The sequence below is a fragment of the Chanos chanos genome, chromosome 9, assembly GCF_902362185.1.
Source record: "Chanos chanos chromosome 9, fChaCha1.1, whole genome shotgun sequence".
Lineage (NCBI taxonomy): Eukaryota > Metazoa > Chordata > Actinopteri > Gonorynchiformes > Chanidae > Chanos > Chanos chanos.
In genome coordinates, this window is record NC_044503.1 from 1,229,776 (window position 1) to 1,245,246 (window position 15,471).

The 15,471-nt window shown below is 44.2% G+C and overlaps 1 protein-coding gene across 1 annotated transcript; it reads left to right on the forward strand.

Annotated features, from left to right (window-relative positions):
• The first annotated feature begins 2,773 nt into the window (after positions 1–2,773).
• tnfaip8l1 (tumor necrosis factor, alpha-induced protein 8-like 1) lies at positions 2,774–14,766 on the forward strand. The gene is made up of 2 exons (XM_030784768.1): positions 2,774–2,999; positions 14,204–14,766. Exon 2 carries the CDS (start codon positions 14,206–14,208, stop codon positions 14,764–14,766), a length of 561 nt encoding a protein of 186 aa, XP_030640628.1. The 5' UTR covers positions 2,774–2,999; positions 14,204–14,205.
• The last annotated feature ends 705 nt before the right edge of the window (positions 14,767–15,471 follow it).

The window sequence follows — 15,471 nt, forward strand, 5'->3', positions numbered from 1 at the left end:
TGTTTCAGTCTAAGACAAGCGGAGGTGCTTATCAGGGTTTACAGTTCCATAAATTATTTACTCCCAATCTATGCAGTCTCACAGGTTGCATAAACCGGAGATGTGTGTGTGTGTGTGTGTGTGTTAATTATCTTTGAACTTTGTGTTCTCACAGTGTTATTACTTGTTGTTTTGATGTTGGACAAGGAGTCACTTGAGCACAATGGTTGAGCAAAAAACTGTTTTTCTAAGTCATAGACCTCACGTTGCCTCCAAAACGGCAAAAACAAGTGAAGAGGGAGAGAGGGAGGGAGTCAGCCTGTCAGACTCAGGTCAGCCCCCTCCTCCTCCAAATTTCTCTTGAAAACAACAGCAAAAAATTGATTGTGGGCCAAGATACTGTTCCAGCACAATTAGAAAGATCAATTTGGCAACGTTGGCTGAGTACAACAACCGCGCTGACAGCGAAAATGTGATGAGTGGAGGTGTACAGAGTCTGCAGATAACACGACTGAGCTAACCTCAGGTCACACTCAGGTCACACTCAGGTCACACTCAAGTCACACTCAGGTCACACTCATAACACGCATATATATACGGTACCTTATAGAGAGTCAGTTCAGACACTCTCAACTGGTGTGTCAGCTCTTCAGTCTTCATTATTCAACACCAGATCACTGTTGCATGACAGCCCTGAAAAGGGCCATGGAAGGGCCAAGTTTTTCCAGTTTCCAGTGTCTCCAAATCATGTAGTGTGGTGTGTACTGCCCCCTACTGTTCAATTATGATATAAAGAGTTGCCTGTGACCCCTGACCCACTGACAGTTCTCTTTTCAAACAACTGATATTAGTGATCATTACTATACCTGACCCACGACGAACACAACTTCACCAGCTTCAATCAAATAGTCATCATCACACACAGAACATCTGTTGGGAAATATGAATGCTTTTATGTTTTCTGAAGTAGCTTCTCTCGTGAGTGTACTGCTGCCAACTGGACGTCTAAACCGTCTTAACGGTCAACAGGTATAGTAAACTATTGTTCTGAAGCTTGTAATTCATATCGTCAGTGTTCTCGGTTGATAGGCAGATAAGATTAGACTCAGCGAGGTTTGTGGAGCAACCTGTCTCTTTTATGACTATCCATAGTTTACCGGCGTCACACTGGCGCCATCTAGACACCAAAGAGAACATAACAGCATTCAGTGTTCTGAAACCTGGAAGCCTTTATCTATTCACCTATGAACATGCCGTACTATAGCTGTCAGATAGTCGAGCCGCTATGCTTGCGCGGAAATATTTTTTAATGCCCCCCCGTTACTGTTTATCTCCGTGCCGTAAAATGCAGCAGCAAGTATCTAGAACCAGAACACCTAGCATCAAAGAGCGACCATAGGCCTACGGTTACCGGCAACAAGTAGGCTAGCTCACATTTGCTTGTGCATATCACAATATAAAATTATTTCGCTGGCCACGTGCTGTGATTCTGGATTAACTAGGAAAAGAGTGCGTGTCCTGTGCTGTGCTGTGATTTGATCCAAAATATGAATTAATAAAAATTCTTGACAAAATTCTGTGACATACGCAATCACTAATAAGTAGATTATGTTGATGTAGATCATGTTTGTTGATGTAAAATGCGTGATTCACCAAAATAATTCATCAGTTTAGTTGTGGCAAAATTAACGTCCTACAGATTTAAACGGTTGTTTTTAGTTGATCATTTTTTCCCATACGTGTTTAGTGTTTCGCCGTTTTTTTATACAAATGAGGCAAAAAGACGAGACTGTCAGCATTTCTTCTTAATAAAGAGTAAACACAGCCGACCACGGCGGGTGTATGCAGCTCTTACACTCTCCTGTGTGGGGCGCTCTTACACCAGGTTACTCCTTTGTTCCCATATTGCGAGTGTAAAACTCATTATTAATAAACGTTTCAGTGGGTTCTAAACATGAAACCAGTAGAACAACATCTGTAGTACTACTAGACGCAACAAAAAGGCACGCTAGCAAGAGGAACTGTAAAGTAATAGCAATATCATGATAAACTAACAAAAATAAATTTAGAAAAGACCATATATACCATATATAATCTGTCAAATTACACCCTGTGAAGTGTTAAGTACGGTCTATAGTCCTTTGTGGCTGTTGTGTAAACTATATGTTCAAGGCCATAAATAATGTTTGCCAACCGGACATCCCCTGAAGTGTTTCATTCACAGAACGGAAAAAAACAACGGCTTGCAGTAAAGAAAACATCCGGCTATGGTATGCCTATTCAAGAGATGACTGGCTTTTTAATCAGTGTGCGTGCGTGCGTGTGTGTGTGTGCGTGTGTGTGTCTGTGCTTGCGAGTGCGCGTACGCGCGCCCCTCTTCTGTGAGGGGGTCTGAGTGCTGTTTTTCTTGCACTTCCAGCATTTTTGGCAATGCTAGACTACCGCGTTCATTATATAAAACTTCTAATTAGACTATTAGTGACCGCTGACTCTTTCTGTTTACAAAGAAAAACTTGCTTAAGTTCCTCCTCATTGTTCTCCACATGCAATTTCCTTTGGGAAATTTTCAGCCTTGGATTTGGGAGCGAACTGAGGATAATTACTGGAAACCGAAGGGGGGCAGGGAAAGTAGACTGTTCTGGTTTTATGATTGGTCAGGTGAACACTAATTCGAAAATATTATTGGTCAAGTTGTACATCAATCTCCAACATTTGAGGACCCTCAAGTTTGAAACTTTTTCGTGAGGAGGAGTCATGTTACGACCTCTTGTAACCGATCACGAAACCCAGAGAGGAAACACTTCTTCAATTATTGATACGAGAGCCCGATACGGAGCACAAACTGTCTCACAAGTCCTTACTGGGTTTAGAAAAAGGGCAGTCTCCCCTATGGTTGCCTTAAATCCTTTATTTTTGATGGTAAATTGACCACAGCTTTAATGAAAATTTGAAGATCTTGCTGCGGATCACGGATTTCATTGACGCCCTGTATCCGGTTGAGAGTTAACGATAAGAGAGAGGTAGGGTGTGATTCTAACACCTTTATAACTAAACGACAGTCTTAAACCTTTAGGAAATTGTGCACAGTTTTGTTTCTGAGACCCCATAAGCACACGAAAGCGCGAAAAACGCTCACATTTATTTACAAATTCCATATTTGTAGTGGGCGGGTCCTCATTTAAGAAGCTTTGAACATATTTTTTTTATTGCGTGTGTCTGTGTAGAAAGGTTCAGTCGTTCTTGTGTAATCTAAGATGTAGCCATAACTTTTATTTTCCAGGTTAATATTTTAGGCATATTACTGTTAGATTGAGCCCAGTTGGATGACATTACTCGGCTCAGTTAGGGAAATATTCACTCCTGTGATATTGGATGTAAAAAAATGTATGTGAAGGCTAATAACTACATGCTTAGTTTCATGACGAATTTGCGATAGACTGATAGTCTGCCCTGTGTTGTTTGAGTTACTCTGTAGTGCTGTGTGTTGAAACGATTCGAAGTTTGGGCTGGGAGACATAAAGAGCCTATTCAATTCATCTCCTCAACTACATGTTGATGCGTTTAGTTTTGTAACATTAATTGCCATTTGTTTTCAGTGGTTAGAGACCAAACTGGCTTTAGAAAATTCAAGTCATTTATTTACAGAGAATGCGAGACAAGCGTGACCCAATTTAGTGAACTGCAAAGTTCACGTTAAGCTGGGCAGTTTGAGCTGTAACCTTGGAAACACTAACTCTGTGTGTGTGTGTGTGCGTGTGTGTGTGTGCGTGAGCCTTATGCTCTGTGCAGACAGTCCCATTTACCGCGAGATGGACCGGAACACGGAGGCCACGATATTGATTTTTATACATTTCTGATGCCTACGTCACAGGGCAGATAGCCACTTCAGACACTTTCATAAATATTCCTGTGCTCTCCCTTCATCTCTCTAAAAGCCCGTCTTTTTTGTGACCATTTTGTTGAGAACAAGATTATTGACTATATTCAAACTTGACCTTTCAGCGGTCTTAAGCCGAGCCATCAGCCTTGTCTCTGCTGCATCATTCCTGTTAAAACTGTGTACAGGTTACAACGTCACGGCATACCTAACACTGGACTATAATTCTACACAAAGCCTCATTAAGAGGCATGGGCTAAACACCAAATACCGCCTCTCTCATGCATTTTTAAACATCATTAACTCTGAAAAACAAAAACTTTAGGGACTGTTCAAACGCGGGGTTTATTTTTAATCATGCAACCTTTCGCAAAACATTATATTCACTTGGGCACAAATCGCACAATCCATGTAGGGAAATTCTGTAGCTATAGCAATCATACACAGGGCTCGGTGTCACATGACAAATCAGTCCCGGCTGGCTCGACCGTGTGAGAGCTCAAATCTCAATTCGACAGAACCACGTACATGTAACCACAGCTTGTCAGTCGTCACGGTGTGCCGAGAGATCTTCCCCATGGCGGTTTTATGAAGTAGCCCATTATAGAAGAACGTCTTGTTCTGTGTGTTTTTACCAGTGCTGTGCTCTCCACGACAGACTCAACTAAGCAAAGCCGTAAGAGGTTATTGAGGACAAAACTGTTCGCCGCAGTGAGAGTAGTGGACTCATTAGAGCAGGACAAAAGCCGGCCTTTTAGTGGGGGGACGTTGAAATAGCGGTGGGGGCGGGGACATTTTTATAGCGGACATGCGGACCGCTCTGAGAGGTTTCAGGATGCAATTATTTCAAAATGTTTGTCAAAAAAACCTAAACAGTCGCTTTTCGCTATCAAGTAGAGCCAAGTATACTGCACTGTCATCTTAACCATACATCATATAGCCTACTGGAGTACATGGACCGATGGGCCTCTGTACAATGGAAGGAAATATCGCATCTCCTGTAACATGGTGCAACCTGCAACAACAACAACAATCAGACAACAATACTCACAGTTATAGCTGCAGTTTATACAACAATACTCACAGTTATAGCTGTATTTTATACAACAATACCCACAGTTGTAGCTGTAGTTTATACAACAATACCCACAGTTATAGCTGTATTTTATACAACAATACCCACAGTTATAGCTGTATTTTATACAACAATACTCACAGTTATAGCTGTATTTTATACAACAATACCCACAGTTGTAGCTGTATTTTATACAACAATACTCACAGTTATAGCTGTATTTTATAAAACAATACTCACAGTTATAGCTGTATTTTATACAACAATACTCACAGTTATAGCTGTAGTTTATATCACAATACCCACAGTTGTAGTTTATATCACAATACTCACAGTTATAGCTGTATTTTATACAACAGTACTCACAGTTATAGCTGTATTTTATACAACAATACTCACAGTTGTAGCTGTAGTTTATACAACAATACTCACAGTTATAGCTGTAGTTTATACAACAATACTCACAGTTGTAGCTGTAGTTTATACAACAATACTCACAGTTATAGCTGTAGTTTATACAACAATACTCACAGTTATAGCTGTAGTTTATACAACAATACTCACAGTTATAGCTGTATTTTATACAACAATACTCACAGTTATAGCTGTATTTTATACAACAATACTCACAGTTGTAGCTGTAGTTTATATCACAATACCCACAGTTGTAGTTTATATCACAATACCCACAGTTGTAGCTGTATTTTATTTGAAGGGATGGGATATCTCCTTTATCAACTACTGTGAAGTCTCCGTCAGTTCTGTTCTGACACCAGCGTCTGAGCGCGGTGTTCTGGCATCGTAACAGCCTTAAGTTTAAGTTTAAGTTTCAGTGATTGCACACACACACTGTGAACAGTGAGCAGTGAATTTGTTGTCTGCATTTAACCCATCCAACACACCAGTAGTGAACACACACACACCAGACGCAAGAGCAGTGGGCAGCATTCCTCTGCGCCCGGGGAGCATTGGGGTTAAGTGCCTTGCTCAAGGGCACACAGCCGTGGATGCTGGTCCTAACATGTAATCCATAGTATTCTGGATTGGCTGGTCAGGTTGGCACACTCTGCTCACCTGCTTGATTGTGACATGTTGCTTTCTCGATACCCATTCTCTCAAAGTGTGCAATAAATAATTCATTTGCCGTCCATTTTGTGAGGCCTTTTCTAAGGAACAGCCCTGCAGGCGTTTTGAGATCAGAGGGGACTGCGGACAGATGGAAGCGTTCTTTTGGCTTTTATTGTTCGGTACAGTGCATCCTTCTTTTCTTACTGTTGCGAAAGACTTGAAACAGACAGTGGTGGAGGATGTGACAGAATGACACTCTGACCACACACACACACACACACTCATATTTCAGTGCTCTGTGTGTTGCATAACCTCACAGGAGGAGATCAGCAAGAGGGGAAAAGAAAAAACCCTTAACATTGTCACAGAGCTCACACACACACACGCACGCACACTCACACACACACACACACACACACACACACACACACACACATACACATACACACACACACACACACAAGCTAAAGACACTTGTCGCTGTGTTTAACCACATGTGTGTTTACATGTGAGTTCAACTGCCCCACAGATCAGTGTTTAATAAGTTAGTATTTGGGAAAGAAGGGGGTCAACTCTAGCTAGTGAAAAATAGTGTTTTCGGTATCAGTCAGGCAGAATTTGAATTGAAGGGGGGGGGTGGGCTCCATTCTTACCTTTCAGCCATTCAGGGCAGGTGTGCAGATAGTGAGACATCAGTGATCTTAGCCTTACATGTTCATCTCACTAAAACACCTCTCACTCTCTCCCAAACCCTTCACACTCACACTCACACTCTCACTAAACCACCTCTCACTCTCTCCCAAACCCTTCACACCACACTCACACTCTCTCCCAAACCCTTCACACTCACACTCACACTCTCACTCTCTCCCAAACCCTTCACACTCACACTCACACTCTCACTCTCTCCCAAACCCTTCACACTCACACTCACACTCTCACTCTCTCCCAAACCCTTCACACTCACACTCACACTCTCACTAAACCACCTCTCACTCTCTCCCAGACCCTTCACACTCACACTCACACTCTCTCCCAAACCCTTCACACTCACACTCACACTCTCACTCTCTCCCAAACCCTTCACACTCACACTCACACTCTCACTAAACCACCTCTCACTCTCTCCCAAACCCTTCACACCACACTCACACTCTCACTAAACCACCTCTCACTCTCTCCCAAACCCTTCACACCACACTCACACTTCTAAGAATGAACTGTTGAATGAAATCAGGCATCTTCAATCAACCACACACATACATGCAAACACACACACACAAACAAACACAAACTACTCAGAAACAGTCAGATTCGGTCTTTGAGGCTCACTCTGTTAAGGCATGGCAGAGGTGTGTGTGTGTGTGCTAAGGCACGGCAGAGGTGTGTGTGTGTCTGTTAAGGCATGGCAGAGGTGTGTGTGTGTCTGTTAAGGCATGACAGAGGTGTGTGTGTGTTTGTTAAGGCATGGCAGAGGTGTGTGTGTGTGTGCTAAGGCATGGCAGAGGTGTGTGTGTTTCTGTTAAGGCATGGCAGAGGTGTGTGTGTGTCTGTTAAGGCATGGCAGAGGTGTGTGTGTGTTTGTTAAGGCATGGCAGAGGTGTGTGTGTCTGTTAAGGCATGGCAGAGGTGTGTGTTTCTGTTAAGGCATGGCAGAGGTGTGTGTTTCTGTTAAGGCATGGCAGAGGTGTGTGTGTCTGTTAAGGCATGGCAGAGGTGTGTGTGTCTGTTAAGGCATGGCAGAGGTGTGTGTGTGTCTGTTAAGGCATGGCAGAGGTGTGTGTTTCTGTTAAGGCATGGCAGAGGTGTGTGTTTCTGTTAAGGCATGGCAGAGGTGTGTGTGTGTCTGTTAAGGCATGGCAGAGGTGTGTGTGTGTCTGTTAAGGCATGGGAGAGGTGTGTGTTTCTGTTAAGGCATGGCAGAGGTGTGTGTGTGTCTGTTAAGGCATGGCAGAGGTGTGTGTTTCTGTTAAGGCATGGCAGAGGTGTGTGTGTGTTTGTTAAGGCATGGCAGAGGTGTGTGTGTCTGTTAAGGCATGGCAGAGGTGTGTGTTTCTGTTAAGGCATGGCAGAGGTGTGTGTGTGTTTGTTAAGGCATGGCAGAGGTGTGTGTGTGTCTGTTAAGGCATGGCAGAGGTGTGTGTGTCTGTTAAGGCATGGCAGAGGTGTGTGTTTCTGTTAAGGCATGGCAGAGGTGTGTGTGTGTTTGTTAAGGCATGGCAGAGGTGTGTGTTTCTGTTAAGGCATGGCAGAGGTGTGTGTGTGTCTGTTAAGGCATGGCAGAGGTGTGTGTGTGTTTGTTAAGGCATGGCAGAGGTGTGTGTGTCTGTTAAGGCGTGACAGAGGTGTGTGTGTGTCTGTTAAGGCATGGCAGAGGTGTGTGTTTCTCGTTTTCAGGAGGATGAGCATGCAGACAGTCAGGGAGTGGCCTTTCTCTGGGGATGTAAAGATGAGTGTCTGTGTGATGTGAGGATTATTTTTAATATTTTCACCTTTTACTTTTTCTCTCACTGAACTGATATCTGGGCAGCCGTGGTCTAGAACCGGGCTTGTCACTGGAGGGTTGCCGGTTCGATTCCCAGGCCCAACATCCACAAGTGGCTGTGTGCCCTTGAACAAGACACTTAACCCCAATGCTCCCCGGGCGCAAGGAATGCTGCCCACTGCTCCTGCGTCTGGTGTGTGTGTTCACTACTGGTGTGTTGGATGGGTTAAATGCAGAGACAAATTCACTGTTCACAGTGTGTGTGTGCAATCACGGAAACTTAACTATCTCTCCATTTTCTAGTTGGTGTTATTTTGATGAGTCATAATGTTTCTCCGGAGATGTTTCCTGCTGAATTTTTGCTGGCGGAAGAAAAGTGCAGATCACTTCCATTTGGGTGAAACAACAGGGCTGAGTGGAGCACAAAGCGGCTTTTCTGCACAGAGAGTGTGTTTTTTTTTTATTTATTATGATCGTTAAATCCAACTGGAAACAGACTCTCTTCTCTGACTCAGAGATTCTCTCTCTCTCTCTCTCTTCCTCCCTCCCTCTCTCTTGGTCAGTCATCTGTTCAGAAGTTTGGGAATTGGTTTTTACTCCTCCAATTTGGCTTTAAGTTCAAACACAGTAGAGAAAATCCATCATCTCTCAGACCTAAGTGTGTTTGGCTTCACTGAGGGCGGAATATGAAAACATTTTTTTATTTCATGTATTTCTTTATTTTTTTACTGTTTTTTTTTGGCAGTCCTACTGCCAGCCCTGAGTATTTTAATGAGCCCCTTAATGAATACACGTCTAAATTAATTGTCCCATAAATTTCCATGTTTTTCATTCTCATTCTTGTTCATTTTTCATCGGCAGTAAGAGGGGAACGGGACCGTCTGATATGATGGTTTTAATATTGTGATCTCACCTTGTCTCTCTCCTCAGAGACGCAGGCTTTGATCTCATCAGGTTGGGGATTCATTTGAGGGAAGCAAACGGGCTTGGTACTCGGCAGCAGAAACGTGTGTAGGATAGAGCTCTCTGTCAGGAGACTACGGGGTGAGGGCACCTTTCCTTTAGATTGATGATGAAAACTTTTTCTCTGGGAAAAAAACCCCCCAGAAACAAGCACATCAAACACACTTTTTTTTTTTCAAAGGTTTTTCAAAAGTGCGATGTTCTTTAACATGCAGCTCAGATGAGCTGACTGCTCTCATACCAGTTCCCCGCAGCTCAGCCTTCACAACTCGTTACCTGTGTCTGAGCACGGCGATCGTCCCCATCATTCAGTCTGTGTGTGTGTGTGTGTGTGTGTGTGTCTGAATGTGTGTGATTGTAAAGCACTACAGACAAGCTGTAATCACACAGTACTGTAATTCCACACACAATGTGTAGTTTATACCAAATGTTTGTCAGTTTTCCTCTGTCCTGTTTGTCTGCGTGGTGGTGGGAGTGAGGTTGGTGGGAACCCCCCCCCCCCCCCCCCCCCCCCCCCCCGTCTATTCCCCATGCTCTCATTCATTGGGCTCGTTTCCAATCTGTGTTTGTTTGTTATTAGAAAGAAAAGACACACAGATGCCAGACTTGGCCCTCTACTCTGCTGTTTATTGGCTGATGTGTGGTGCGGTGCTTTCCGTTTATTGGGCGATTTGTGCTGCTGGCTGTTGATTGGCTGATGTGCGTGTGGTATCTAATCGGTGGCTACGTGCTGGCGGGCTGCACGCAGGCAGCAGCTGTCCCGTCTGACGGGTCAGAGAGCCCAGACCAGCTGAAGATGGCCCCTGCAGGCCCTGTGTGAGTCTGCTCGGACGCCAGCAAACGCTGTGAAGTGCAGATCCCACTGTGATAAGAGTCTGCAACTATCAGGGCTTAACAGCAGTTAAAAGGAAAAAGTTCATCGATTTTTTTTAAACCCCCCCCCCCCTTCATGTTTTTGCCTTAAAACAGCTCTGCAGGTGCAGACTGCATGCATTCCACCGCCCAAGAGCAGAGTGCTAAAATTAGACCCCTCGTAGCCGATAACAATGAGAGAGTATGAGGCCAAATCTGGATTGTTCAAATCTCAGGCCCTCATCTACTTCATCGACCCCAACTGTTGCTGTTAGGCAACTAATGTAAGACTAAACCCTAGAAACGCAATGGAGAAGACATGGAAAAAATCAGTGAACCATCAGAGGTTTGGCCACATTTCAGATGATCTCTGTACATGGCTTTGTCACTGTGCTGTCATAGTGGAAATCAGTGGGAAAAGATTTTCTCTATTTTTTTATTTTACCTAAAACTATGTCAGACAGACTTTTGTGTCTTCACTGTGTGTGAATAAGCCCTGACTCTGTGCTCTCTGCTCTGTGTATGTTCAAGTAGGGTTGGGCGATATGGCCTCTGAATAATATCGCAATATTTTTAGGCTATATCGTGATACACGATATATATCTCGATATTTTGAAATCCCCCCTAAAGCACTTCATAAATGCTCGAATTTAACCGTTTGATGCACGCAATCAGTATGATGATTCTAGTAGTCCCTTCAACATATGTCAGCGTTAAAACATTCTTGTTTATATTCATTAGTGGTTTCTATGGGAACAGTTTTAAACTTGCATGCAAAAAGGGGGAAATCACAACCAAGTTGAATTTAACAAAATTATTTATTCAACACCTTTCTTGTGACACCCAAACCACTGCCAGGCGATGGATCCAGTGCCCAAACCACTGCCAGGCGATGGATCCAGTGCTGTTTCTTTTCTGGAACCAGTTCGTCCGCCTCCATCTTCTATCACCATTTCCAAACTCAACATGTATAAACTCGATTTGGCACTTCACCTATTTCGCTCTCTCCAGGCTCTCTCCCTGTTCCCTCCAGATACATAAAAACACACATCTCACCTATAAACGTCACACACACTCGCCCAGGAGGGTGGTCTGGACGGGCAGGCGAGTGTGTGTGTGACGTGTGTGTGAGGTTTTGTTTTGTTTTTTTTTCTTTTAGTGTCTGTGAGAGGGAGAGAGCAAGAGAAGCGAAAAGCAAAATGATTGCTGCCCAATGGGGTGTGTGTGTGTGTGTGTGTGTGTGTGTGTGTGTGTGTGTGTGTATGTGTACGTGTGTGTGTGTGTGTGTGTGTGTGTGTGCACTCACTACCAGTGTGTATAGAATGGGTTGAATGAGAGGTTAAATTCACTACTCACTGCTCACAATGTGCGCGTGCGATCACAGAGATTCTAAATTCTACTACATCGCCCGCAGAACAAGCTGCAGTACTAGGGATGCACCGATCGTGACTTTTCACGGCCGATTCCGAGACCATCTGCTGATTTTTTTTTTGCTTTTTTTTTTTTTAAGCAACAGACAAGAAAGAATCGAAGAATACATGAGTAAGATGTTTATTTTCTCTTTAACAAGTCAAACTGACCTTGAATGAAAAACGATCTGTAACCATGTGGAATTAGAAGCGACGACAAAGATGCTACATAGCCTGCATGTAGCGCCAACAGTTGTTTTTTTTTTAAATTTTATTGTGTAATTTCAAGATTTAAAGCAAAAAACGGAATGGTCTGACTTTAGCCTTGTAAAATTCCATAAAATTAAAATAAATAAAATAATTTTAAAAATTTCAAAATGTTACATTAAATCAAGTTTAGTGCAATAAGTAAAACATAAAGGTGCTACAACAGTTGTTTTTTTTTTTTTAATTAAATTTTGTCAGTTTAATTTGACTAGAATTACAATCCCATAAGGAACTATATTGCCTTTAGTTGGCACTGGTCATTACTTTACTTATGGCTTCTCTTTTAACAGTGTATGTAAGTTCTCCTTTACAAAAAGAAGCATTTCAGCTTTATCGCAAGCTAGTCGGTTTCTTTTCTCGTCTTCCACATGAGAACAAGCATTCACTGTCTGCACTCGTGCAGGTAAGCTCACACAACTTCTGCAAGCACAGGAAAGCGGCTCTTGTTTGTGCGCCAGTAGACCAACGTCTGTTCGCCTCGGACTGGTAGCTCTGCATTACAGATTGCAGTCTTAATGTCCTGTTCACAGACTTCATAATATTTCCACACAAATGACATTTTGGGAAATGATTCCAATGTGGCTTGTGTGAATGGAGCATACGCTTCCGGAACACAGAGCGGCCGAAATAAACAAAAAACCAGCCGGTTGCTGACTGCATGTTAGGCGCAAGAACTGGCCCAAGTATATTCGAAATATCGCCCACCTCTATGTTCAAGCTGTGTCTGTGCTGTTTGTGTGTGTGTGTGTGTGTGTGTGTATCCGCTGTGTCTCTGTGCTGTTTATGTGTGAGCCGAGCCGTGTCTCTGTGCTGTGTATGTGTGAGCTGTGTCTGTGCTATGTGTGTGTGTCTTTGTGCTGTGTGTGTGTAAGTTGTAACTTTGTGCTGTGTGTGTATGTGTGAGTCGTGTCTCTGTGCTGTGTGTGTACATGTGAGCCGTGTCGTGTCTCTGTGCTGTGTGTGTATATGTGAGTCGTGTCTCTGTGCTGTGTGTACACGTGTGAGTCGTGTCTCTGTGCTGTGTGTGTATATGTGAGTCATGTCTCTGTGCTGTGTGTGTATGTGTGAGTCATGTCTTTGTGCTGTGTGTGTATGTGTGAGTCGTGTCTCTGTGCTGTGTGTCTTTGTGTGAGTCATGTCGTGTCTCTGTGCTGTGTGTGTATGTGCGAGTTGTGTCGTGTCTCTGTGCTGTGTGTGTATGTGTGAGCCGTGTCGCGTCTCTGTGCTGTGTGTGTATGTGCGAGTCGTGTCGTGTCTCTGTGCTGTGTGTCTTTGTGTGAGTCATGTCTCTGTGCTGTGTGTGTACGTGTGAGTCATGTCTCTGTGCTGTGTGTCTTTGTGCAAGTCGTGTCGTGTCTCTGTGCTGTGTGTGTATGTGCGAGTCGTGTCATGTCTCTGTGCTGTGTGTCTTTGTGTGAGTCATGTCTCTGTGCTGTGTTTTTGTGTGAGCCATGTCTTGCGTCTGGTTATCTCAGTGCTGCTGCAGGTCATCTGATCACAAGGTTCAATGCAAACCTCATTTCCTCTCACAGTTTCCTCTGATAGCCCACACATGCCTCTCTCACACCTCTGCCTGTCATGATTCACAGGAGACGGTTTTATGTTTTCACCCTCATGTTTCTGTTGTAAAAGAACTCGTTGTGGTGTTTTTTTCCAGGTGTAGGATGGTCATTGTTAGCATGTTGTAATTCAGCTGCCACAGTCAAAACGCAATGGTCGTCTGCAGAGACGTGTCAAGATAAAAACATAATAGAGAGAAATTAAAATGTTCTGCACTCCTACTCTTCCTGTCGCCTCTTCTCATGTTATCAAGATTTCCCAGATAATATTTTATTTTACATGTAGTGGTGTTTATCAGTGTGTGTGTGTGTGAAAGTAGCATTTCTGACTCCTGTATATTGCCATATGAGCTAATTCTAAGTAAACACATGGTTGTTGTATCTGATGAGAATGAATGACTGCAAAACGGCCACTCTGTTCATGTCTAGTTAGTTTTCCTATTGATCAAGTCTCTCTCTCTCTCTCTGTCTCTCTCTCTCTCTCTCACTCTCTCTGTCTCTGTCTCTGTCTCTCTCTCTCTGTCTCCCTGTCTTTCTGTCTCTCTCTCTCTCTCTGTCTTTCTGTCTGTCTCTGTCTCTGTCTCTGTCTCTGTCTCTCTCTCTCTGTGTTTCTGTCTGTCTCTCTCTGTCTCCCTGTCTTTCTGTCTGTCTCTGTCTCTCTCTCTGTAGTCATGGATACCTTCAGCACTAAGAGCCTGGCCCTGCAGGCCCAGAAGAAGCTGATGAGTAAAATGGCCACCAAGTCGGTCGCTAACCTCTTCATCGACGACACCAGCAGCGAGGTTCTGGATGAGCTCTACCGGGTCACGAAGGAGTACACGCGGAACCGCAAGGAATCCCAGAAAATCATCAAGAACCTCATTAAGATGGTGGTGAAACTGGGCGTGCTCTATCGGAACGGCCAGTTCAGCGCCGAGGAGCTGGCGCTGGTGGAGCGTTTCCGCAAGAAAGTGCACACGTTGGCCATGACGGCGGTGAGTTTCCACCAGATCGAGTTCACGTTCGACCGGCGCGTGCTGAGCGGCCTTCTGAACGAGTGTCGCGAGCTTCTGCATCAGGCCATCAACCGCCACCTGACGGCCAAGTCCCACACGCGCGTCAACCACGTGTTCAACCACTTCTCCGACTGCGACTTCCTGGCCGCGCTGTACGGCCCGTCGGAGGTGTACCGGACCCACCTGCAGAGGATCTGTGACGGCCTGAGCAAGATGCTGGATGACGGCAGCCTCTGACCCTGCCCCCGCCCCGCCCCCCCCCCCCTCCTCCCCAATGGCCTATTTATACTTTCATTTTATTATTCTTATTCTTGTTTTTTATTATTATTAATATTAAGGTAAAGAATTGGACATTTTTGATTTTTCGGTTGTGTGTTCTGCCTCAGTAGTCTGAAACAGGTGACAAAATGAGGGCGCGTCTTATTTCCCCCTCCCTGAGAGAACAGAGGGAATTGATTGAACAAAAAGACCCCCCCCCCCTCCCAAATCGACACCCCCTTCTGTGGCAGAACTACTTCACTACTTCAGCCTTTGTCGGAGGGACAATGCGGCCCCGCGTTTTTGACCGGAGAGCTGCGCTCTTTGATGTGTGTCCTTTCCTCTTTTTTTATGGTCACATGTGAAGTGTGTGGAGGGAAGTGATGATTCAGTCAGAGAGTGTGTGAGAGATGCTTACACACACACACACACACACTGCAGGCGGGAAACACTGTCCTGTTCAGGTAACCCAGCAGGCCAGTGTGAAGAGCAGTTGTGAGACTGTTATTGTTATGTGATGTTTTTTATCATGTTTTGATTCAGGTTTACAGTCTCTCTCTCTAGCACCCTGTGCCGCCACTCACCCCTCCATCCAATCAGAGAGCGACGGCTCTTTCTCTCTCATCTGATCTCCACAATGAGTCACTTTATTTTACTGCACTTAATATCAGACAGCTTAACCAA